The sequence below is a fragment of the Gobius niger genome, assembly GCF_951799975.1.
Source record: "Gobius niger genome assembly, chromosome: 24".
NCBI classification, from domain to species: domain Eukaryota; kingdom Metazoa; phylum Chordata; class Actinopteri; order Gobiiformes; family Gobiidae; genus Gobius; species Gobius niger.
Window position 1 is genome coordinate 1,261,244 of NC_136875.1, and position 26,254 is coordinate 1,287,497.

At 43.9% G+C, this 26,254-nt stretch overlaps 1 protein-coding gene across 1 annotated transcript in view; it reads left to right on the top strand.

The window, feature by feature from the left end:
* Window positions 1–711: 711 nt before the first annotated feature.
* The window catches only part of LOC306982485 (lysyl oxidase homolog 2A-like), a gene marked incomplete at its 5' end in the record, with an annotated part of 54,942 nt that continues 29,399 nt past the window's right edge, over window positions 712–26,254 (top strand). Inside the window, 2 exons of the mRNA XM_079582421.1 lie at window positions 712–991; window positions 4,470–4,642. Coding sequence (XP_079438547.1) covers window positions 712–991; window positions 4,470–4,642 — 453 coding nt within the window. The remainder of the gene's footprint in view (window positions 992–4,469; window positions 4,643–26,254) is intronic.

The window sequence follows — 26,254 nt, forward strand, 5'->3', positions numbered from 1 at the left end:
GCAGAAACAGGGATGGTTCATGAGCTGGGAGGTCAGGTATTTACGACGGGCCTCACGCCGAGGGGCCGCCCTTTAAACCCCGCCCCCAGCTCCTCTCACTGCCACGTTCCGAGGCCGGGAAGCTTTCACTGAGAGGCTGAACCTGAACCTCAGGAGTTCTGAAAACAGGCTCCCGGGTCAGCACTTTCAGCAGGAGATGAATGTGGCAGCTTTGAGAATCACTTCCAAATCATGGTTCCTGAACTGTCTCCCGTCACTTTATCCCATGATGTTCTCGGCGTTATTCAGCCTCTGTTCAGGGGAGTCACACTCTTCCTCATGTGTGAAAACGAAAAGTAGAAGCAGCCGCCCGGTCGGAGACTGAGCTGCTGCGGTTTGGTTCCAGGACAAGAAAAACAGGCGAAAATGAAATATGTGTTTCAGGCGCTCACCCCAACCTCAGGATCAGCAGGAATGCAGCAGCTACGGTGGCCCCACAGTTCAAACCGGCTTCACTTAGTGCGCGACAGGATCAGCATGGGCACTTGTGAAAAGATAGATGCTTTATTAACCCACAAGGGGACATTCAGTTCTCTCGACAGAATGAATGATTCAAAACGGGGGCTTTGCATGTTCTCCCCGTGTCTGTGTCGGTGTTGAATCCAGCCCAAAACACAAACTAGTGATTAATTCATTAGACTATAATGAACTCCCCTCTCTCCGCAGTGAACCATGTGGGCTCCTCTGTGCCTGCTCCTCCTCTGCGCCTCCTCCTCTCTGCTCGTCCTCCAGGCCGCGGGCGCCGGCGCCTCGGACCCCGGTTTGGCGCTGCGCCTCTCGGGGGAGAAGAGGAAGCAGCACGAGGGCCGTGTGGAGGTGCTCCTGAACGGGGAGTGGGGCACGGTCTGCGACGACGACTTCTCCCTGGCCGCGGCTCACGTGGTCTGCAGGGGGCTGGGCTTCACCGACGCAGAGAGCTGGGCGCCGCGGGCCAAGTACGGGCAGGGGCAAGGTAAGACACGTACAACGGGGACCGGGGGGGAGAGCGGGTTCAGCCTGGGTCATGTGAACGTCTTAGATTTAACGTCAGAGTAAAAAACAGACCGAACCCCCCTTTCACAGTGTTTAGTCGATGACGTTTGGACGACTCCACCGTGTTTCTTGACGTCTCCATTCACAAACACTGACATGTGTGGTTAGAGCTGGGCAATTCATCCAATTTTAATCTAAGCGATTTTAATAAAGGTCGATCTCGATAATCGTCATATTTGTCTTTAGTTCTAGTGGTAAAAATCGTGACAGATGCATAAAACTGAATGATTATAATTAATATATAATAATAATTAATATATATATATAATGACAATAGACGATTACTAACTTATTACTAACTATAAAAATTAAAAAACACAATTTCTTCTTTCTCTTGTCAAAAAAAATGACATTACCAAGCCCATTGCCACCAGCCGTCCTTGATCATTCATAATTTGGGATGTTTGATGGCTAATGCTAACAGTGTCCGCATGCGTATGTTTTGAACGCTGGCTCTCTTGGATGAACGCCCACTTTGTCCATTATATTTACATTCTATGGTACTAGCAAATGTTGACCAGAGGCTAACATTAGCTAAAAACAACTAGGCATTCACAGATACCGATACCAGTATCGGGTATCGGGCCAATAAGACATGCTTGTACTCATACTTATGCTCATTCATGTGGTCCCGATACCAGAAACCGATACCACCTGACGTGTGGCCGGTGTCACGTCGAGCGGCCTGAAAGTTCCCCTGCGCACGCTCCCGACTTTAAAATGTGTAAAATACACTTAAACTTCTTGTTACATTATTTTACAGGATTTAAGCCTAACCCTAATCCTAACTTTAACATACTTTGATTAAAAGCAGATTTGAATGAAAAATGCAAGTTGGAACATATGCCGGTCGTTCTGAGTGTGCACAAGTGTGCTCTCCTCAGCTGAGCAGAGCAAAGAGCAACAAGCTGGAGAATTCTTTAATGGAAATACAATATTCCACACAGAGCTGACTTTATTACAGACTGCGCTCTCTAAATCAGAGTCTGAGCTGGATTTACCCAGAGCTAAATGTTGTCTTCCTGGTGCCTCAGCGCTGGGTCTGCAGTGTTTACAGGACCCGTGTTGTTGGTCAAATACACAGCCGTGTGTTCAGGGCAACAGTTGCTAACATTAGCGGCTGGTCTGATGTTTACAACATTAGCGGCTAACGGCTCTGGCTCGCTTCATGCCCAGGGGCTTAATTCATCTGTTAAACTAAACCAGCCACTAAAAAGTACTCAGAAAATGGAATCTAAAGAGATACAGCATGTCTGTATTGAGCAAAATGTAGCTGCAGCGAAAACAAGCAAAATGCTGTAGACTAGATAAGTTCTAGTCTACCAAACACGTGGCTACAGGAAAATCCACAGAGTTGTAGTAAGGCAAAAAGAGGCCAATCAGCAGTAGTAATAAGTAATCATCTCAATATAATATATACATTTTAAAAAACAAGGCATTGAGTAACCTTTGGACATGGGCTTTCTGTCTATGATGGACGGTGCAATCAAAATGAAAAATGAAATAAATATAAAATGGCATATGTTCAATTCTGCTCTAACCTCTCTCAAAAGGAAAGCCTGCTTTACTCAAGGAAATGTAAATGAGTAATGTCACTAACTACTAACCAGTCTTCTGTGAAAAAGTCAGTCTATAACAGAGGTCACTAAACGGCGGACCTCGGTCTGTATCCGGACCCATGCGACCGCCCATTCAGACCCAAACCTTGGGTCCCAACTTTGGAGCGGATCACTTACCACTGATATAAGGCTCCCAAAAGAAGAATCTGAGGACACCCTAATTAATGATGCATTATCATAATGTGCATATTAATGTCACTGTTTCCCCATCGGCAGCGAGCAGGTCTGAACCAGAACTAAAGCAGGACTAAGCCAGGACTAAACCTGGACTAAGCAGGGCCCAGTGTGTTGAACTGAGAGAAGAAACACATCACTGTCACATATTATGAGCACATTGTGCATAACAGAGGTGAGAGGCATCCTGCTGTTCAAGAGCCAAAACCTCATTTTATAGCAAAAAAAACAATGACAGGATTCAATTAATTGCATTATTTTCAAATCACAGTAATTTAATAAAGGCCTTTGCTTGACATTTTTTTTCAATTCAGACCATGGTGAAATTTAATTTGTGACCCCTGGTCTATAAACTTTAGTCTGTACACTTTAAAATGTATGCTGACGCAAATGCCTCGTACTCGTATCGATATTTGGTATTGGCAAGTACTCAAATCAAAGTACTCGTATCGGTTTTAGCAAAAACTGTATGAGTGTGTCGCTTAAAACACACTGTAGAGTCCAAATGTTTGAATGTGAACGATAAGGGTCCAGGGTTTTACTTTTAAAAATCTCCTCTAGTTTATTATGGTCACTCAAAATGACCATTTCAGAAAAGAAACTAGAGATGAAGACTGTGTTTTGGAGGGGGACCATGAACGCTCCTGTTATTGGCTGTTTGTTGATAGTGGAATAACAATAAGGGTTCCTGTGTTTGCTCAGTGGTTTATAATCCGCTGTGAGTCAGATGAGGAAGCCTCAGGACGTGCAGTTTGTTCTGTAATGAACAAAATCAAACAAGTGGCATTGCACGATGACGACGGCGCTGCCCGGGGGCGGAGTCAGTAAAAACAGCTGTGTGTCTCATAAAGAGAATACTTTCCGTTCCTCATCACAGACATGAGGATCTCCACATCAGACACTTCAACACGGGTGGCGCGTTACGAGGATCACTGTGGAGAGGCCGTCAAAGTTTAAAGGGGATGTTCGCGATGACAGGGACAAAATGTGCTCACATAAATGTATTTTTAAACATCGTTAAGGCGAGGCGCTGGAGGCGGGGGAATAAAGGGAATCAAAAAATTAAAACTGGCCAAAATTGCAAAGTAATTTTTTACAGCAAAATCGAAATAATCCAAGACTATTCAGTGTGGAGTCTGTAGGAGCTACTACAGCCCTGTGTATATGTCTCCCAGCTTTAGCCGCTGCTGTCTCCCACAAATTTGGATTACAGAGTCACCTCAGTCGCCTTTCGTGCTAGATGTGGATACCAAGCATGTCAGTGTTTGTGAATGAATATAGGGAATAATGGGAAACAGAACGTCTGCAGTTCTGTTATGTGACCTTGTTTTCTCCGTAGGTCGTGTCTGGCTGTTATCTGCTTCTCTCTCTGTAGTCCTTTTACGTGACCTTGTTTTCTCCGTAGGTCGTGTCTGGCTGTTATCTGCTTCTCTCTCTGTAGTCCTGTTACGTGACCTTGTGTTCTCCGTAGGTCGGGTCTGGCTGGATAACGTGCTTCTCTCTCTGTAGTCCTGTTATGTGACCTTGTTTTCTCCGTAGGTCGTGTCTTGCTGTTATCTGCTTCTCTCTCTGTAGTCCTGTTACGTGACCTTGTTTTCTCCGTAGGTCGTGTCTGGCTGGATAACGTGCACTGCTCGGGCTCGGAGAAGTCGTTGCTTGAGTGCGAGTCGAACGGAGTGGGCGTGTCCGACTGTAAACACTCGGAGGACGTGGGCGTGGTCTGTTCACAGAGGCGGATCCCGGGATTCAAGTTCATCCGCAGCCACTCACACGACCAGGTAAGGCCATGAACAGCAGCAAATAGAGGGAAAAAATCTATAACATTGGAAACTTTCCACTCAGTTTGCTGCTGGATTACTGTCTTACTGTTCCTCTGTTATGACATCACAACCTGTACACATAAACTATACTATACTATACACGGCTAAAATGATGTTGTCTAGTGCTGCAGTAGTCTGTTCATGCTCTGCTATACGCACTTGAATGTTTCATGCTGTGGTCAATGTTGAGATTTTTCGCTAGTTTCCCCTGCAGTGTCTCACCTTCAGTCATACATCTTTAGCTCCCAGCTGAATGAATGAGCATGCAGGTGGGTTTTCCTTTATTTATTTCCATAATCACCACCGTAAGAGCTATAAAAATATCAGTGAATTAATCGTATGTCACAAAGAATCAACCTTACAATAAAAACATACCATTATTTCCCCAATCAGCTAGGGCCAAGACAATTGTCAGGACGTCTGGTGAACCCACCCGCCCTGTTCTGTTTGAATGTTTCCTATTTCCCCCAAAACAGGAAGCGCTCCATACCGGAAAACAAAACTTCAAAATAAACTGTCCAGTACACTCCCCCCAATAATGAGTGCATACAACGAGTGATTATCGGATAGTATTTTTTTTTCTTTTCTAAAATAGGGGGTGGGCCCTCTTTTTGTTCTGTTATCTTTTGTCCTTCAAAGGGGCTTATCTGAATTTTTAGTGGCTTCCACCACCACAACCAGTTTCTGAATTGGACGTTCGACCACTGAAATGTTCATCCTTTGCTCTGCACTCAGTGTTGGTCTACGATCTCCCAGTATCAGCCGCACTCTCCTCACTAGACCATCCTTACTTGGTACAGTTTCAAAAACTCTTCCAAGCCTCCACTCATTTTGAACAGCTTCTTCATCCGTCAAAATAATAAGCAGGAGGTACTTGGAGGTTTCTCTGCCATCACTGTCTTATAGTTATATTGGACAGGTACTCTTTGCGCCACCGACTCCAAAATGGCTCTGACAAATATTGCACCTGCCGCCATGGCTTTTTACTGGAACTAATTGGCCTGGTGGAGGCAATGCAGGCATGGTCTTCATAGTTAACAAGTGATTAGGTGTGAGTGGCAGAGGACCATTTGAATGGCAGAGTCACAGTTAAAGGGCGACTGTTAACAGTTGCCATAGCTTTGTAAAAGAAGGTCCTTAAGGAAGAATCGCTCAAGCCCTTAGATTGATCAATGGTCATGCGGAGGATATTTCTCACTATTTTGTTTGTTTGTTTGTTTGTTTGTTTGTATACTTTATTGTCCCCGTAGGGAAATTTGTCCTCTGCACCTTCGATGCTGCTGGGGCGGCCCGTAAGGAGCAGTGGTTAGCCTATCTTGACTCAGCTCCTGTAGGGCATGTGCAAATTCTTTCTTGGCTCCCACAAAATTGGTGCCCTGATCGCACCAGATCAATCGCCCAGAGCCTCTAATGGCAATGAGACGATGCAGTCCATTAATAAAGGCATCTGTGGATAAATCTTCCAACATTTCGATATGAATAGCACGAGAGCTGAGGCAAGTGTAGGGCAGGCCATATCTTGTAATTTCCTTTCGTCCTTGTTTTGTAAGAAATGGACCAAAGCAATCCATAAGTAAAGAAAGTAAAGGGAGGTGTTGTCTCAACACGCTCTTGAGGAAGGTCTGACATTCTTTGATTTTCCATTGATTTCACACATTTATAAATGCAAGAGGCAACAGCATGCCCGATTCCATGAATCTAATTTCCAGACTTCAGACATTATTTATTGTCATTCCCTTGCCTTGATGTTTAACATTTTCATGACAATGAAATATTAAAAAACGTGTAAGCTGATTAAAGAAGCAAATTACTTAGACTTCCTCCCAGACGTAAGATTCCTGTCTGGTCAACAATGGGATCCAAAGCATAAAGTTGACTTAGTGGGCAATGACCTTTTAACCTCCAGACAATTCCAATCATCCTTGAAGGCAGCACCTTGTAGTCCTTGATAATGCAGTGTTCTGCCTGCTCTCTGTCCGTTACAGAAGATTGATGATTCTACTTACTTCCTTTAACATGTCGCAATAATCGCGTGACCGCTCGAACTGCAGATGCCCAAGATTAAAGTTTGGACAGCTGATCCACACGACTGCTGAAAGCAAAGCCTTCCATGTTAAATGCTGTAGTATTCTGGACCTCAGGGTCCCCAGTTGCTATTTCAGGAGTTTCCTCCTCTGACAAGCCGAGATCCCCTTTCCACAAAAATTGAGGTCCAGTCAACCCGTTTGACAACAAAAGTTAATTAGGAGTCAGCCCCCTCGATGCATGGTCCATATGTCCATTGTTCTGGTAAAGATCCTAGATGGATTTTCTGTCCACCTCCTCAATGTCCTCGATCACCATCTCCTTCCTCTGAAATTAAATCTGAAATTAAATCTTTAGGCTTCATTTTTGATTTATTCCAGGACCACCCAAGAATCCATCAAAAAGTTTTCCACGACATCTGTATATGGTAATTCTTGTTTCAAAATCTGCTAGCTTGAACAGAAACAACTGCAGCTGTAAACTCTAAACGAGGAATTGTCGTAAACTTTATAGGCGACACACGAGATTTCCCAAGGATCAAGGCACAATAAATGTTGCCCTTTTCATTTTGAAAGCATCTGACAAGTGATGATGCTCTACCTTGAGAATTGATACAAATCCAACAGGTACATAGGTGCGGGGAATGGCAACATTGATCATGTTGGCAAGTTTATTCTTCCATTTCAACCAGTGAGGAAGCAACTCCACTGAGATGAGCTCATCCCAGGCAACACCAGGTCTGCACATTTCTTGTAAGATGTTTTTTGCCTTCAAAAGCACCGGCGATAACATTCCTCTCCTTGTAGCAGGTTGCTCTTTATATTTATATTGAATGTAAACTTGTCAGCTTCCACATTCCATTGAACACTAAGTGCTCATTCGAGTGACAGGTTTTCAAAGCTGAGATCCATGACTGATGTTGTCGAGCTCGCTCCAATTCTGGGAAACCATTAACGCTTGCTCGATCATCTCAGTCCTCCCATGGCACAAAGATCTATTGCCTCCATTGCAAGCTTGATGGCTTCATCAGAACTCGAGACACTGTTCAGGCCATCATCCACATAGAAATATCTCAACTCTGCATCTCCTGATTGAATAACTTCCTCCATGTATTTCACATACTAATCTTTATAGGTTGGATTTCATTGCAGCTTCCTCTTTAGCTGATTTAGCCGTTTTAAGGCAATGTCCTTGTTGTTTGGCAACACTGGCCGTCTTTTAAGAGGCAGAGATGTCTCGTAATGACCATCTTCATTCTTTTTAATCTCGTAACTAACCATGTCAAGAAAAGCGACATCATCTTGTGAAAAGGTCACCTCGTCGTTATCTAGATCTCTGAAGTCTGATTCAAGTACACGGACTGCGTCAGATAGAATCAGTGATGGCTGAGGGTTCTTCGACCGGTGCATCTATAAATGCATCCCCAAGTTGAGGAGCGCCCTGACTACACTCCTGCCTGAATCTGTACGACTAGCACAAGCTTCATCGTCACCTCCAGTAATGACTTGCTTTGGTGCCATGACTCTTGAACAGTTGTATCCAATTAGGAGCCCAACTTCACAATTCTTCAAGGGTTCCGTCTCTCCACTCATCCCAGCAAGATGACTCCATCCCTTTGCCGTCTCACGGGTTGGTATATGAGCGATATCCAGTGGGAAACAATCCTTTGAGTAGGTTACAGGAAGGTCATTTTTGATATCAGAATTATAGCCTTGCAAAGACCCGATACCCTTTCACTCAGAACTACCATGTCTGTGGCACTCACTGTGTGTTTGTCAGCATCCAACATGTCACAAACACGATAAAGGTAGTATCACTCTGAGGATCAAGAAGAGCGTCAATCACTATCTCCTCAGAGGGGTTATTCTTTGAGACCCACACAGGCAGGATCATAGATGTTAGGAGGTTTGAATTAACTGTTACTTGAAGAGATGTTGCAGTGCTATCCCCCTGTGCAGTGACGCAGATGTCTTCTCTTCCAAAATGATCCAAAAAATCCTGACATAAGTGCTGGATCTGTTGTTCTCCTACTGATAAGGGCGGTAAATGAAGCCTTCCACTTCCATAAATTGGCAGCGATTTAGGACAAGGTTATCCTGAGGCACAAAGAGGAAAAACCAGGTACTGCAGGTGGATCAACCAGAATGGGTGCCGAGGCTGGACGGGGCGGACGGGGCCCCATTTGAATGCAGTCCAGACTAAACCTGTGTGAAAGTGTTTTTTTGTTTCACTGACGACTTTCCCAGACGCTTCTGCCCACTCGTACCCCCACGCTCTCCCCAACCCCACAGCGGCGGCACATGCACGACTGCACGTACATGGGTGAGGTCACAGGAAGCGCGTCTGAAAGCTGTGTGCAGGAGTGTCCCCCTCTGCTCAGATGAGTCACTCCCTCGGGCTCGCTCTCAGGGGCCCGTCTCAAACATCTGGAAATGTGCACTAAAATCCCAAACTCCTGTACTGGCCTTCCCAGGTTTATGATCGTATTAGAACTATAAGGAGGTCCAAATCCACTTTTTAAAGCTCCTGAACTGATCCAACTTTTTTTAACACTTCATGCTCTGCTGATACTGAGCCAATACAGTCTTTTTGTTTTATTATAGTGTTATATGTTAAGCCCAGTTAAGGGAAAAACTACTGAAAAAGGATGTTCCACTTTATTATGCAGATCATCATTTTCAAGCAATATGGGAAAGAAAAAGGTTCTCTCTGCTGATGAAAAGTGTGAAATAGTTGAATACCTTGGTCTAGGTATAAAAACCTTTGATATTTCATGAAAGATTAAGTGTAATCATCACTGTTAAGAGATTTGTGGATGATTCAGACAGAAGACTCATTTTCAAACAGTCTTGTTCACTGATGAGGTCGTGTAACCCTGGATGGTCAGATGGATGGAGTAGTGGATGGTTGGTGAATGACCATCATGTCCCAACAAAGCTGTGACGTCAGTAAGGAGGGGGCGGAGTCATGTTTTGGGCCAGAATCATGGGGAGACAACGCACCATGTCCTGCTGTAAAGAAAACCTCTGCATCACTGGCTGCTATGGGCATAAAAAGAGACTAACTCATGATGTGGACCCCCTCCTCCCCTGACCTCAACCCTATTGAGAACCTTTGGAGCATCAAGAAAAAAAAACTTCTATGAGGGTGGGAGGCAGTTTTCATCCAAACAGCAGCTCTGGGAGGCTATTCTGACATCCTGCAAAGAAATCCAAGCAGAAACTGTCCAAAAACTCACAAGTTTAATGGATTTAAGAATTTTGAAGCTGCTATCACACAAGGGCTCCTATGTTAAAATATAACTTCACATGTTAAGATGTTTTTGATTGAAATAGCTTTTGATTTCAGTAAATATGACCTCCTAATGCTACAAATATAACAAATGACCATTTCCAGTTAATTACAAGCTTTAAAATGTATTGAAACGATGAGTTGCATAATAATTTGGAACAGTGGATTTTGAGGTTTTTACTATATTTATTTTGGAAAAAAATACTGTTTTCACTGGGAGATTTTTTCAACCACATTTAAATGATCCTCTACCAGGTAAAGACATGAAAATTATGCTGACTCTCATTTGAGTAGACAACTTAGAAAATCTCAGAAAAATGTCATTTGCATAATAATTTGGAACGCAGTATATAATATACCAATATGCATATATTATGTGTTACGTATGTTGAAAGTTTCACCCTTTCTATAAGCATGTGAGTAATAAGAGTCATATTAGAAGGTAATGTTGATAATAATGAGTCTAAAATAGTCATTTTATAATTGCAACATTTTAGGCTGTTTCATGAAACGACTTAAAATGTTGATCATTTCGGCTCTATCTGCCTCTAAAGGCCATTCAGGTCTATGGTGTTACGTTTAGGAAGACATAAGCACTTGGAGCACATGGCTAATCATCACACTACGTACCTGAGTCCCACCTCCGCTGTTGGACTCTGACTCCTTTGTTAAAGCAGAGAGTCCTCAGTTAGGTCTTTTCCACCAAGCTGGTGCCGGACCTAGAAACGAGCACCAGTGACGTTGTAGGAAAACAACACAACACAACATTTTTAAATGTCTGAAGCTTAGATGAGGGCAAACATAAGTTATCAACACTAGGGGTATAACGGTTCACGGGGATGTATTGAACCGCTTCGGTTCGGCCTGTTCGGTTCGGTCCACTTGCGTACCGTTTTGGTGTATTATTTTCATTAAATAATGTAAATTTATTATTAGCGTCATATTAAGTGCCGCGGAACAAAGTTCCTACGCGAGTTTCCGCACGGACGCTATTGAAGCTGCATGAGTAGCTGAGAGAAACGGCAGTTGTTGAAGGCGCTGGCTTTAAGTATTTGATTAAAAGTCTTGAGCCTCGCTACAATATCCCATCACGTCCGCACTTCAGCCAAAAAGTTATACCAGCGCTCAGAGCCGGTTCTTCCTATACGCAAACTACGCAAGGTGCCTAGTGTTGCTTCACTGATTAACCAACGCGTTGTTATGGGACAGGCTCTTCCAGCGCGCACTCACTCTCCGCCTACTTCGCCACAAATAAAACCAAGTTATAGTCTGCTGAAGTGAATGAGCAGGAGAGACCGACCGCCTTCCCCCTGTCTCTTCCAAAGCGCGAGTGCTTCTCCGCTCGTGTCCCGCTCGGCCGTCTGTCTCCCGGTGCTTCGCCTCATACTCGGCTCCTCCGCGGCTGCATCATGTCACCCGTGTCCCGGGCGCAGCTCTCATGTTTTCTCTGCGCGGACTCTGGGCTGCAGCTCTGGGCCTCACTCTCATTTAAACTCTCTTCTTATTGTGTCTGGTGAGTCTAGAGTATCAGGACAGTAGTTTGAGTAGACGAGAGTAAAGCCGTGTCCGAGGCCTTTTTGTGTAAAAGTGGAGTTGAATCCACATGGTTCTCATGAGCACAGTAACTTACAGTAACTCTGGTTCTCTGAATGTGCACAGTCTATAACGAGTTGGGCGACTCACAGACTAATTCTCAGCGGTCAGACAGAAACAACCCTCAGGTGCAGGTTTCAGTTAGTTTTAAATCAGCGGTTGCCAAATTGTGGGTCAGGGACCAGAGGTAAGAGAATGACACCATTTGCCATTTACTATTTTAAAAATGGAAATAGACTAGTAGTCGTCCTAAATACCAGTCTCACAGTGGTTTAGTGGTTAGTGGTTCTCACACAGGGGGTCGCTTTTATTTATTTTATGCAAGAATTCTATTGTGTATTGGCAGCTTTTCAAAAGAAACATTTTGTTAGTTCTTATTTATTTGTACCGAAAATTAACCAAACCGAGCCCTCCAAAACTGTGAACCGAACCGAATACAATTTTAGCGTACCGTTACACCCCTAATCAACACAGACAAATGGAGAAGCCAAAGCAGTGGTCAGTGGAGGAAGTCTCTTGCCGTGTGGTCCTTCACCTGTAGTGCAAGTGTAACTAGTACTATGCTGGAGGAAAGGCAAGTAAACACGGCACCAGCACCAGCGCCGAACTCGCCCGGCTGCTGCTGACTGGTGTGTTTAATGACTTAATGGCTTGTTGTTGGAGACCTGGCTGTGATTATCTCTTCACGAGTGACTTTAGCGGGAGCCTTTCCAGTCAGACATCACGGGGCTCATGTTGTTTTGACTGTAGTGTCCGCCTGGCTGTGGCAGAGGGGAGGCAGGGGAAAGCCTGTCGGCAGCAGTGTGTTTTTGTAGTGGGTTGTGGGGGTGTAGTGGTGTTGAAAGGCTTGTCTGAACTGACTCTGGATGGATGACTCTGGACACGAGAGACTGAAACTGGAGAACTCAGAGGCACATTCTTTCTTCTCACCCAGAACTTCCAGCCCGACCAGAACAGCCAGCCCGTCTCAGAGTCAGTGCTGGGCCGCACTGACGGGGGATTCCTCTTTTATTGAGCTCAAGTTACCATTCATTGGTTAGAAATGGATCATTGATGGCAGAGCTGCACAATTTATCGCCATATGATCATAATCGCTGATTTAGGAGACGTAGTTGTACACGTCGCAAGTCAAAGTCACAAAAGCGGCAACAATATTCCAAAGAATGAAAGGACTTTCAGCATGACTGTGTCAGGTCACTTTAAAATAATGGTAAAACATTTGAGTCGTATCAGCCCCAGCGGATGTTCTTGAATATCATTAATGGACAGTTTTGTTCAACCTGTGTCATGTGAAAAGACTGATTCCCTTATCAATAGCTAGCCTGGCTAACACCAGACTGAAATCATACGTGATATTTAGTCTGGGGACACCAATTCATTTTCTGGTAGGAGAGGTGTGGTTTAAGATCGTCCAGAGCCGTTTATTGGGCTGAATGTCTATCATGCGTCTGCACGAGGCCACAGCCAATCGTATCATCGTATCCAATGACATATGACGTACCCGCTGTAAACTTTCGAGCTAAACTATTTAGAACAAGGTCTAAAGCTTGATCGAACAATAGCGTTGTGTCTGCTGCTGTCATGTTTGATCCTCTTTTTTTATTAAATCCCTAAATAAACTACAAGCTCCTCGTTCTGTGATTGGTTCCCAAATACATGCGAAGATTTGGGCCTTGGTCCCCCGGCTGCTGTGCAGTTCCAAATGATTGGAGCGCACATAGCAGTCTGCCGTTAGCCAGGCTAATCAATACCAGCAGCTCCTGTGAATTCCACACTCTGTTTCTTTGGAGAATTTCTTCAAACCAAATAAAAATGATTTATGTGTTTTTTCTGGACCCGCTGCCCAGGAAAGAATGCTGAGTTATAGAAATGATAGAACTATTAAACGCTCAACGACCATTAAGTTTACCCACGGCCAGCGCTCTGGCCCAGCGCTATGGGCGCTACGTTATGGGCCGGTATTATGGGCCAGCGCTATGGGGCAGCGCTATGGGCCAGCGCTATGGGCTGGTGTTATGGACCGGTGCAATGGACCAGTGCAATGGGCCGGTAGCTTGACGCACATGTGCCGAAGACTCATTTCAGTCATTTCATTTAGATAGAAGTCTTTCCTTTGACCAACATCATGCACATGCTCATGAACATTGCCACTGCTTTATGAACTTTGTGGATACTACTTTCAGTAACAACCGAGATACTGCATTTTGTCATACTGGAGGGCGTGGCCTAGTGAGGAGGAAGGAAGAGTGTTATGGACATCATCACCTTTCCACTCCTTTAGACTGTTAACATATTAAGCACACACAAATTAAGTCGAGTTATGATTATGATTACGTTTCACTTATACACTTATACACTTGTACACTTGTACTTAGACAATCCAGATGCAATGTTCGGAGTGCGTTAGCACAAGAGCTAATTTTCAGCACCTGCTCATGAGACAAACAGTACACATTACATCGTCATGCATTGTCATGACATGACAAAAGAAATCATACATTTAAACAGCATGATCCATTGTTTATGAGAACTTTGGATTTTAATTTCATCTTAATTATCGTGTGTTTTTTAATGTAAGTATGCTGGTAAAGCTCATTCTAAACACGAGGGTGTTGAAATGAAGAAACTTCTCAAAATGTAAAAAAAAATATGCTTGTGTTATTTGACCTTTATTGAACCAGGAAAGTCCCACTGAGATTAAGAACCTCTTTCAGGGTAGTCCTGGCACCAGAGGGGAACCTATTGCACATGTTTTAGTGATAGGGTAAACCAGGGTACCCAGAGGAAACCTACACAGACACAGGGAGAACATGCAAACTCCACAGAAAGGCCCCGTCCAGGTGGAATTTGAACCTGGGACCTTCTTGCTGTGAGGCACGAGTGCTGACCTCTGCACCTCGGGGCCGATCACTTGTGTATCACCTCACAGTGATGCCAGTGCAAGGTCTCCTGTCAAAGACCTTTACAGTTGTTTTGTATGAAGAACATAAAGCAGTTGAAGTGAATCTCCTGGTGTTCTGCTTCTGGTTAAGTCTGCTGTTTGTCCTGAGCTGATCTCTGAGGTTACCGCAGTTCACAGCAGCAGCAGCAGCAGTACTTGTAGTAATTGCAGTAGTGGAGGAAGTTGAGTAACTACTTTTTCTTGATGTATCTGGTCTGTTTTGCGTTTGTCTCCTGATTTCAAAGGTTACTTCACAGTTTTTGTAAAACCTTTACAAAAACTGTAAAACTTTTACAAAAACTCGACCAGAAAAAGGATGAGAAACCTGTACTCTGTAAAAGTACTACTACTACTACAGATACAACAGTACTTGGAGTAAGTGGAGCTGTCATGAGTTAAAGCAAAACTCTATACGTTTTGTCTCTACAAGTGCCACTACAGCTGTTGTGGAGTAAATGCTGAAAAAAGACAAAGGGACAGCGGGATATTGTATGTACATTGTGCCACAACCCAATTATAAAATGTATATATATGTATAGTTTTTTTTTTTTCTCGCTCAAACTTGGCTATAAATACTGCTAAAGTGGTGCTACTCCACGGTTAGCTTTGCCCCTTAGCCTGTTAGCTTCTTCTGATCAACAAACCGAAAGCTGTAGACAGAAGCAGTCAGGACTTACCTGTACCATGTCATACACCTCAGAAATGATGATCAAAAGTGATTTTGTGGACAACTGAGAGCAGTGATTTAAGGGCCATACCGCCTTTGCTATGCCCAATCCCGTCAGATCTTGGAAGCTAAGCAGGGAAGGGCCTGGTCGGTACTTGGATGGGAGACCGTTTGGTAACACCAGGAAGCCTGGGGTGAATGTGGTGTGTGAGTGAGTGGTTGGTGGTGGTCGGAGGGGCCGATGGCGCAGACTGGTTGCCTCGCTTCCGTCAGTTTACCCCAGGGCAGCTGTGGCTACAACAGTAGCTTATCACCACCGAGTATGGAGTGAATGAATAATGACGACAATGTAGCGCTTTGAGAAACTTGTTAATACAGGCTTGTAAAACGCATTACAAGTGTAAGGCATCATTATTATTATTATTATTTATTCTATTACTGTGTATTGGTGCTCCGGGTCAGAGCAGGGAAAGTTGCAAGTGTGGTTTTCTGGCCAGAGACACCAGGGGGAGATGAAAGACCCCCCCAGTCATCCCATCCACACTTGTATTACCCCCAGAGGAACCGCGTGATGGGTTCATTATGGTAAAGATTGGGTGATGAATCTTGGAGCACCACACGCTGGCAACAGGGAGAACTAACCATTAATCCATCCGTCTCAAAACAAGTCGAGACAGTAGAAAATGATGACGTTTTGAGAGGATGTGATTCACCAAGGCAGTGACCGAGCGCATTATGGGTAATTTGTTTTGATAAAAAGACGTGGTGCTTGGGTGCACTTGCAGTAGTATTTGCAGTAACCTCTTCCTGTGTACTCTGTCGTTATGTAGTTAAGGTAATGACAGAGGAGAGCCGCTCTGGGTGTGTACTCACTCATGTACATCAAGTACTTTTGATATGTACTATCTTGTTGGGGAAGTGTTTACGGGTGTAAAAATACATTGAACAGGCTAATGCTAATGACCATAGAAAAACACATTGAACAGGCTAACGAACTCTGAACATTTTCCCGGACTAGCTGGGTTGCTAATTGCCCGCATACATTAGAACTGAATGACGCTTATTCCTATGGTTTTTGCCACAGACCTTGAAAAGTTGTCACATCATTTATGCGACATGAGAGCAGGGTTGGCAACAGAGTCATAAACAGACGGCGTTGAACAGTTTCAGCATTCGTGTTGAAACTGGCTCTGACAGACTTCAGCCGTCGCCCGCTCAGGAGGAAACTCACTTTGGCCACAGTAAAGTAGAGAAGTGTTAGTGATGGAAGAAGTCGTAGTTTTTTTGTGCTCTCTTTCCTCTGGTATGTGTTGTTTACTCTGAGGCTGATGACTGCAGCAGCCCGGCTTCTCCCAAGATTTCCTCTCTCCAGATGTTACACAACTGTTTGTTCTTCGAAAGGTTCCAACATCTGTCAGAGACATCTGTCAAAGCCTCTGTAGGAAACACATGTCCGGGCTGAGGACACGTGTTCTGCACACTTGTGTGGAAGAGCCTTTGTTCCAGACAGAGTGAGAACATTTGTGTAGAAGAGCCTTTGTTCCAGACAGAGTGAGAACATTTGTGTAGAAGAGCCTTTGTTCCAGACAGAGTAAGAACATTTGTGTAGAAGAGCCTTTGTTCCAGACAGAGTGAGAACATTTTTGTAGAAGAGCGTTTGTTCCAGACAGAGAACATTTGTGTAGAAGAGCGTTTGTTCCAGACAGAGTGAGAACATTTATGTAGAAGAGCCTTTGTTCCAGACAGAGTGAGAACATTTGTGTCGAAGAGCCTTTGTTCCAGACAGAGAACATTTATGTAGAAGAGCCTTTGTTCCAGACAGAGTGAGAACATTTGTGTAGAAGAGCCTTTGTTCCAGACAGAGTGAGAACATTTGTGCAGAAGAGCGTTTGTTCCAGACAGAGAACATTTGTGTAGAAGAGCCTTTGTTCCAGACAGAGTGAGAACATTTGTGTAGAAGAGCCTTTGTTCCAGACAGAGTAAGAACATTTGTGTAGAAGAGCCTTTGTTCCAGACAGAGTGAGAACATTTTTGTAGAAGAGCGTTTGTTCCAGACAGAGAACATTTGTGTAGAAGAGCGTTTGTTCCAGACAGAGTGAGAACATTTATGTAGAAGAGCCTTTGTTCCAGACAGAGTGAGAACATTTGTGTCGAAGAGCCTTTGTTCCAGACAGAGAACATTTATGTAGAAGAGCCTTTGTTCCAGACAGAGTGAGAACATTTGTGTAGAAGAGCCTTTGTTCCAGACAGAGTGAGAACATTTGTGCAGAAGAGCGTTTGTTCCAGACAGAGAACATTTGTGTAGAAGAGTGTTTGTTCCAGAGTGAGAACATTTGTGTAGAAGAGCGTTTGTTCCAGAGTGAGAACATTTGTGTAGAAGAGTGTTTGTTCCAGAGTGAGAACATTTGTGTAGAAGAGCGTTTGTTCCAGAGTGAGAACATTTGTGTAGAAGAGCCTTTGTTCCAGAGTGAGAACATTTGTGTAGAAGAGCGTTTGTTCCAGACAGAGTGAGAATATTTATGTAGAAGAACCTTTGTTCCAGACAGAGTGAGAACATTTATGTAGAAGAGCCTTTGTTCCAGACAGAGAACATTTGTGTGGAAGAGCCTTTGTTCCAGACAGAGTGAGAACATTTGTGTAGAAGAGCCTTTGTTCCAGACAGAGTAAGAACATTTGTGTAGAAGAGCCTTTGTTCCAGACAGAGTGAGAACATTTTTGTAGAAGAGCGTTTGTTCCAGACAGAGAACATTTGTGTAGAAGAGCGTTTGTTCCAGACAGAGTGAGAACATTTATGTAGAAGAGCCTTTGTTCCAGACAGAGTGAGAACATTTGTGTCGAAGAGCCTTTGTTCCAGACAGAGAACATTTATGTAGAAGAGCCTTTGTTCCAGACAGAGTGAGAACATTTGTGTAGAAGAGCCTTTGTTCCAGACAGAGTGAGAACATTTGTGCAGAAGAGCGTTTGTTCCAGACAGAGAACATTTGTGTAGAAGAGCCTTTGTTCCAGACAGAGTGAGAACATTTGTGTAGAAGAGCCTTTGTTCCAGACAGAGTAAGAACATTTGTGTAGAAGAGCCTTTGTTCCAGACAGAGTGAGAACATTTTTGTAGAAGAGCGTTTGTTCCAGACAGAGAACATTTGTGTAGAAGAGCGTTTGTTCCAGACAGAGTGAGAACATTTATGTAGAAGAGCCTTTGTTCCAGACAGAGTGAGAACATTTGTGTAGAAGAGCCTTTGTTCCAGACAGAGTGAGAACATTTGTGCAGAAGAGCGTTTGTTCCAGACAGAGAACATTTGTGTAGAAGAGTGTTTGTTCCAGAGTGAGAACATTTGTGTAGAAGAGCGTTTGTTCCAGAGTGAGAACATTTGTGTAGAAGAGTGTTTGTTCCAGAGTGAGAACATTTGTGTAGAAGAGCGTTTGTTCCAGAGTGAGAACATTTGTGTAGAAGAGCCTTTGTTCCAGAGTGAGAACATTTGTGTAGAAGAGCGTTTGTTCCAGACAGAGTGAGAATATTTATGTAGAAGAACCTTTGTTCCAGACAGAGTGAGAACATTTATGTAGAAGAGCCTTTGTTCCAGACAGAGTGAGAACATTTGTGTGGAAGAGCCTTTGTTCCAGACAGAGAACATTTGTGTGGAAGAGCCTTTGTTCCAGACAGAGTGAGAACATTTGTGTGGAAGAGCGTTTGTTCCAGAGTGAGAACATTTTGTAGAAGAGTGTTTGTTCCAGAGTGAGAACATTTGTGTAGAAGAGCCTTTGTTCCAGACAGAGAACATTTGTGTAGAAGAGCCTTTGTTCCAGACAGAGAACATTTGTGTAGAAGAGCCTTTGTTCCAGACAGACAGAGAACATTTTGTGCAGAAGAGCGTTTGTTCCAGACAGAGTAAGAACATTTGTGTAGAAGAGCGTTTGTTCCAGACAGAGTAAGAACATTTGTGTAGAAGAGCGTTTGTTCCAGAGTGAGAACATTTGTGTAGAAGAGCGTTTGTTCCAGACAGAACATTCTGAGTGTCCATAAACAGGCCGTTCTCTGGCAGACGCTCAGAACATGGAGGTCACTACATTCCTCTCTCGTTCTCTCCCTCTCCTATAGTCTGTAACATACACTGAGAGAAGTCGTCGTGTGGGAGGAGCTCAGGGAGAGAGCGGAGATCAGGACGGGCCTCACACAGATCCATGTGGAAACAGTTACAGATGTATTATAGATGTGGATGTGGAGTTCTATGTGCTGTCAGCCTTTACTCGGGGCAACAAACGAATTGTGCCAAAATGAATTGATGTATTGATCCAGTCTTTTTGTGGCTGTGTACCACTCTGCTTTTTAGATGTTCCTCCTTTACTGTTGTGTACAATTTAATTCATGAAATGTCAAATTCTTCCTTAACTCCTCGGTCCATCCATCCATCTTCTTCCACTTGTCCGTTGCCACGTGAAGGTGGCGGTTCCAGGAGGGGCTGTTTAAAGTCAAGTTTGCAAATCTTTAAGAGAAAAAAAAAATGCATGGATTTGTGTCGTTTGTGACATTAGAACTTCCCAGCATTACGTGTTTTTTATGTGGATTTACACTCACCGGTAACGGCTGAAGAAACAACACCGGTTCTTCAGCCGTTACCGGTGAGTGCAAACCTTTTGGCACAAATACACACACACATATGACAGTGACGGTGGAAAATGTCTGACGGAATTGGACACAACACTTTTCTTTTTCAAAATATTTAATGTAGATATGTCCCTTTTTCCACAGTACTTACCGTATGGCAGTACGTGTAAGTAAGTATTGTGACAAATGCGTTCCATTTCAGCCCTTAAAGCAGTACTAAGTAACTCTTGCCCCTAGAGGCCATAAGCACAACTGCAGGTGTTGTAGCAAGTTGCGATTTTTTTAACTTATTAATTGTCTTGGAGAGTAAAAAGAGAAAAGGCGAAGGGAGAGAGGGATATCGTACATCCAATTATACAATGGAAATCATTTTTTTCACTAAAACTTTACTGCACATACTGTTTAAAGTGACGCTAGCCTGCAGTTAGCTTTTCCCATTAGCATGTTAGCTTCTCCATCGTGATTCTATTAGGCTGTGTCCGAATGTCCACACTATTCCCTATATAGTGACTACATAGTGGTCACGCCATGTTGTAGGGGTGTCCGAATGTCCAGAGAGAAAAAAGTAGTCCACTCGAAATTTCCCACAATGCATCTCGAAAAGTAGTGAGCATCGATGGTCACTAAACGGGTCAATATAGACCACAATGCATTGCGAGAGTCGGAGAAGAGCCTGACAGAGACAGGTCTTTGAACTAAACACGACTGAAGTAAATCAGCTGTTTCAGTCGAGTGTTTGTGTTTCTCATGAATAAACGACCAAAATATAACCGGTTACGGTGAAAAGATGCTAACGTTAGCTGCTAACCTTTAGCTTGCGCTGTTAAATGACCGACAGCGTCCTCTCGAATAATCCAAGACATTCACGTAAAATCCATGTGAAGTAAAAGCGTATCTGACTCGTATTAATCCATAAATATTCCACTGTCTCATGAGTCTGGTTGGTCTTTATCGTAGAAATACTTTATTCCCGGAGTTTCGCGAACTTTTAGCAGATGTAGTCACTCAATCTCCTGGCGCTTCGGATACCGGGCTCTGACCTACTTTCGGCGTCTCTGAGCTCACGCTGGGGTGACTTTTTTTTTTTTCTTTCTTTTTGGTGATGATAGTAACGCCTGTAAAAGTGCCAAAACAGTCGTTCTGTTTCATAAAATAAATGTTTGTAACAATAAATAAATTCAGATTAAAAAAAATTAAAAAAAACACATCTGCAGCCGCAGCGCGCGTGACGTCACGCAGCGCGGAGAAAGTATCGCCAACAGAATCAATGACTATATAGTGACTATATAGTGCGGGCCTATGTAGTGAATGAGGGGTTAGGGAATAGTGTGGACATTCGGATACAGCCTTAGTGTGTATTGGTGGCCCCGGTCCGGTGGCAGCCAAGTTGCAAACATGGTTTTCTGGCCCGAGACACCAGGGGGAGATGAAAGAGCCTCCAATCATCCCATAAACACTTGCACTACCTCCACAGGGACTACGGAAAGGATTTATTAAGGTAAACACGTTACTTAGTACTGCTTTAAAACAAAAGAGTCTTTGGCATCGAGACACATTTTTGGACTGTGTGTTCCCCCTGAAGAAGCGACGCTCCTCCACATTTTCCACCAATGATTTCAGAGTCGGCTCTGGTTCAGTCCTGGGGAATCCCTTTGGTGCAGTCGTTTCTGGAAAAGGGATTTGAGAGGAGTGACTGTGGGAGAACAGTCATCAGTCTGAGCAAAGCAAGGCGAGGGCTCAGGTGAGGGTGTTTGGAGGAAGGCGTGGCTCACGGACACGACATGAAGAGGTCAGCTACGGTCCGGACGGTTCTACACTGACCATCTGCTGGGGCTTTAAGTTTCAAATCCCTTTTAGCGCCACTTCTCCGAGAGCAAAGAGTGTCTGCGTTGGATTTGGGGAAACGTGCTTGGTTCAGGCGGAGGTTGTGACGGTCTTTAGTGCAGTGACTCTGGACTGTGTTTCCAGGTCACGGTGAGTGCGAGACATTCCTCCGGCGTCGCTCACGTTTTCACTCTGAGCCTGATTCATGGGCACAGCGCGGCCTCTGTCTGAGCTGCCCTGTTTACGGGACGTGTTTTCCAGGGCGAGGGAAGAGAAAATATTTGGTCTCTTTAGTGTCTGAGTCTGATGTGTGCCAGGGCAGTTTCCACAGAGGCACGTTTGGAAACACGTGCCACAAACATGAACTCCCCTGAAGAAGGATCACACCAATATAATGGCATGAGTAATGAGTGGAATTGTGACCTGATCGCCATGACGACATCATCATATCGTGATTCAGCTTTGAGCTCAGACTCAGGGTTGCACCAGAACTAAACCAGACTCAAGCAGAAACAAACCGTGTCATCAGGGTTTCGTCCGCTGTGCTGTGGGTTTGTCACATGTTTTGTTCCGTTTTAGTCGCTTTTATGTGATATTTTTTCACATAAAAGCTCGTTTTTGTCGCTCGTTTCACGCTTTTTTCAAGAACCTTTTAGATTTGGGTAAAGTCATTGAGTGGTGAAGTGTGGAGTCTGTAGGAGCGGCTAAAGTGCAGATGTTGTTAAAGAGTGAATGACATTGATGATTTGGAGAAAACAGCCCTAAAGTCACTTTTTCTGCACACTTTTTGGACTGTTTTACAGACCGCTGTAGGTTCAGATGAACGCTGTAGGTTCAGATAAACGCTGTAGGTTCAGATGAACGCTGTAGGCTCAGATGAACGCTGTAGGTTCAGATGAACGCTGTAGGTTCAGATGAACGCTGTAGGTTCAGATGAACGCTGTAGGTTCAGATGAACGCTGTAGGTTCAGATGAACGCTGTAGGCTCAGATGAACGCTGTAGGTTCAGATGAACGCTGTAGGTTCAGATGAACGCTGTAGGTTCAGATGAACGCTGTAGGTTCAGATGAACGCTGTAGGTTCAGATGAACGCTGTAGGTTCAGATGAACGCTGTAGGTTCAGATGAACGCTGTAGGTTCAGATGAACGCTGTAGGTTCAGATGAACGCTGTAGGCTCAGATGAACGCTGTAGGTTCAGATGAACGCTGTAGGTTCAGATGAACGCTGTAGGCTCAGATGAACGCTGTAGGTTCAGATGAACGCTGTAGGTTCAGATGAACGCTGTAGGTTCAGATGAACGCTGTAGGTTCAGATGAACGCTGTAGGTTCAGATGAACGCTGTAGGTTCAGATGAACGCTGTAGGTTACATATTGTCTGGGCCAGTATTGTTTCACAGCGCACGGCGAGTGCTGGTGTAAAACGGCTGTGCTTTTATACTGAGGAAAAACAATAAAACACTATTTCCTGCATTTTGAGGGACAAATTGTATTTCTTTGAAAACATTTTAACAGGTATTATTGCGAGTAATAATATAGTAATATAGTAAACTATACTAGTATTGCTGCCCCCGCGACCCGGCCCCGGATAAAGCGGAAGAAAATGGATGGATGGATGGATGGATACTAGTATTATTAGTAATAATTGCCCCTGCGTTGGTTGAAACACAGCGTAGGCCCCTCCTACAGGCTGCAATGAAACATTTTGACCAAATTTGGTATGGGCTGCATGGTGATACAGCAGTTAGCACCTACCACTAAAAACATGTACAATAGGCCAGGATGAATGAGGTTGGTGGTGGTGGGTGGGGCCGATGACTCAGACGAGGCTGAACCATTTATTGCATTAGCACATCAGACGTGTGATTTTGTCCACGTGGGCTCATGGCAAAATATTACAGTAAGATTATTGTAAATTATATAAATGACATATACCATGTAGAATGATGTTGAATGATATTTACAATGATTATAAAGGACTTAAAGGTGATTGTTAGTTTGGCTAATTCATGATTATTTATTAGTCAGTTGTGAATGAGTTTAGGCTATATTTTAGTGATATACAACAACAAGTTATTTATTGGCAAACTGGGTTGTTGGGGGAAATTGAAATTTCAATATTGCTTTTTGGCAAAATTGTTCCGTCCTAAAGCAGACTGGCAGCCTCGCTTCCATCAGTCTACCCCAGGGCAGCTGTAGCTACCGCCAAGTATGGAGTGATGCTTTGAGAAACTTGTAAACACAGGCTTGTAAAGCACAATACAAGTATATGCGTTTTTAATATCATTATTAAACCATTTTAAGTCCATTTTAAGCTGCTGATGCTGGATTGCCATCACCAATGACATCCTTGGTATTCAAATGACAGTATTGGCCTGGTATGTGAGTGGCCTTGCCTGTTGTCACCTCCTGACCGGGTTTGTCTGTCTCTGAGACGCCGCAGACGGTTCCGACAGAACAGTGTGAGTTTGTGGAAAGAGCTCAGATGAGTGTGTATGTTACCTCAGCACAGCCCGCCGTTTAGTCTGTCCCTCACACAGACAGAGTCAGAGCTTCCTTCCTCTGACCCTCCACTGACCACACCGCTCGCCTCCGTCTGAGCATGACCCAAACACACAGAGAGTGGGAGGACTGTCTCAGCTCTTTCTGACTCTTTCCTCTTTGGTCAACCTCACGTATGGTCGCAGAACAATGTGGAGGATTTGAATTTTGACCTAAACCCCTCAGATCAGGGGTTAGTGTGTTTATTATTTGGTGCACAATGAGGAAGGTCCTACAGGTGCAGACGCCTGTATCATGCTGCTGTATCACTCTCTAAACAAAGTGCTGATGGAGGTCACAGCTCCAATCGGTAAATGGTTAATGTTATGGCTAACTTTATTGTCCCCATAGAGAAATGTGTCAGAGGCAGTGGGAGACCTGTCAGGAAATGGGGAGACCTGCCAAACTGCATGCTTTTTCAAAGACCTGTAGTGTAGGAGCGTGATCGAAGCCTGATTGACAGGTGGGATCAACCAATCAGGGAAACTCTGGGTATGACACAGGAACAAGCTGCAGGAAACCTTCAGTGAACATGTCTGCCAATACAATGCTGGTTCTTATTTAAAACAGACGAAAGAGCAGAAGAAAACAGTGTATCATCTCTATTGTTTTGGAAGAGTGTGGTGACCGCTAGGGCTGAAAGATATATTGTTATCGTATTGTCTTATTCAACATTCAAAACATTAAAATCGAAAAAAGCAAGATAGACAACAGATTTTCATCAATAAAGCTGCTCTCTTTATTATTATGTTTTTATTTTTCACCTAACCCATAGTATTGTATCGATATTGAGATATGAAATTTTGTCCATATCGTTCAGCCCTAGTGACCGCTTCCATCTCTTGGTGCGATGAACTCCCGCCTCTCGGTCTGTGATTGGACCGATATTGGTCAAATCGGGAAATGATCGGCTGCAAGCATCTGCGCAGACATCAGGACCAGGGATAGTCCAGTGGTGGTGCTGGCTGTATAGAGGCGCTAAGCCTGAAAAGTTATGCTGTGTCGCTTTAATCATTGTTAAGAACTATTAAACCGAATTTTAAAAGTTCATAATTGCTATAAAACACATTTTATTTGACCAAAACTAGTCATTTATGTGAGCCTCATTCAGTTTGTATCAGAAGTACCTTATCTTATCACGGCTGTTTTAGCAGCTAAGCCGTAGTGTCTTGTATCTGTCCGGGCCTGATAGTCACGTTGTGCACTCCTCCCTCAGATGGAAAACTCCTGCTCACGTCTCGCTCCCTCAGACCCCCCTCTCTCTTCTCTCTCTGGTTTTGTAAAGTTCTGGTGAAACGCTGAGTGTGAGTTTCCTGCTGATGGTAAATCCACTCTGATCCTGGTCTGAGACATTCTTTCAGCGTGATGTGATTCGAGGAAACCACCTCCTGCACGAAGAGAGACAGAGGGGAGAGGAGCAGCAAAACCACCCGGTACTTAGGCATAATTATGGACAAATGACTTCAATGTTCTTAAGTGAGTTTACAAGCACTTCTTCGACTGTGGAAGGAAGCCGGCCAGAGCTAATGTCTGGACTTAAGACAAAGCAGAAAATTCCATCAATTCATTGAACCATTGAATGCTCCAATGGAAAAACTTTAAATGGCCATGAAAAACACAATGTTATATCCTCATTACAAACAGACCTGGAGCTGTTCCATGCAGATGGGAGAAACCTCTCTTCAGCTGAATCCTAAATGAGGCCACCAGGGGGAGCTGTTTCCAACAATGAGCCTGAACAGAGACTAGTAATTGATGAACTGGCTCTTATCAGTCCCTCCAGGATTTCACAATCAAATAATTATTTCATTTTTATTTAGTTTTATTGTAGTTGACAAAAATATCTGGACATTTTTGTCATAGTTTTCGTCCAATGAAAAACTTTTGATTTAGTTTTAGTCTGAGTTTAAAGTGAGTTTCTGATCAGTTCAATCCATTTAACTTGTATTTGTGTGTGGTGAGGAAGCTCATTCAGACTGAAGCTCCGCCTCCTCACACTCGCATTGGTCGGACATTACAGCGATGGATCTGTATTTGGTGATAGGCTTTAATCTGATTCAATATTATTAGACGCTTCTTTCGCCGTGATG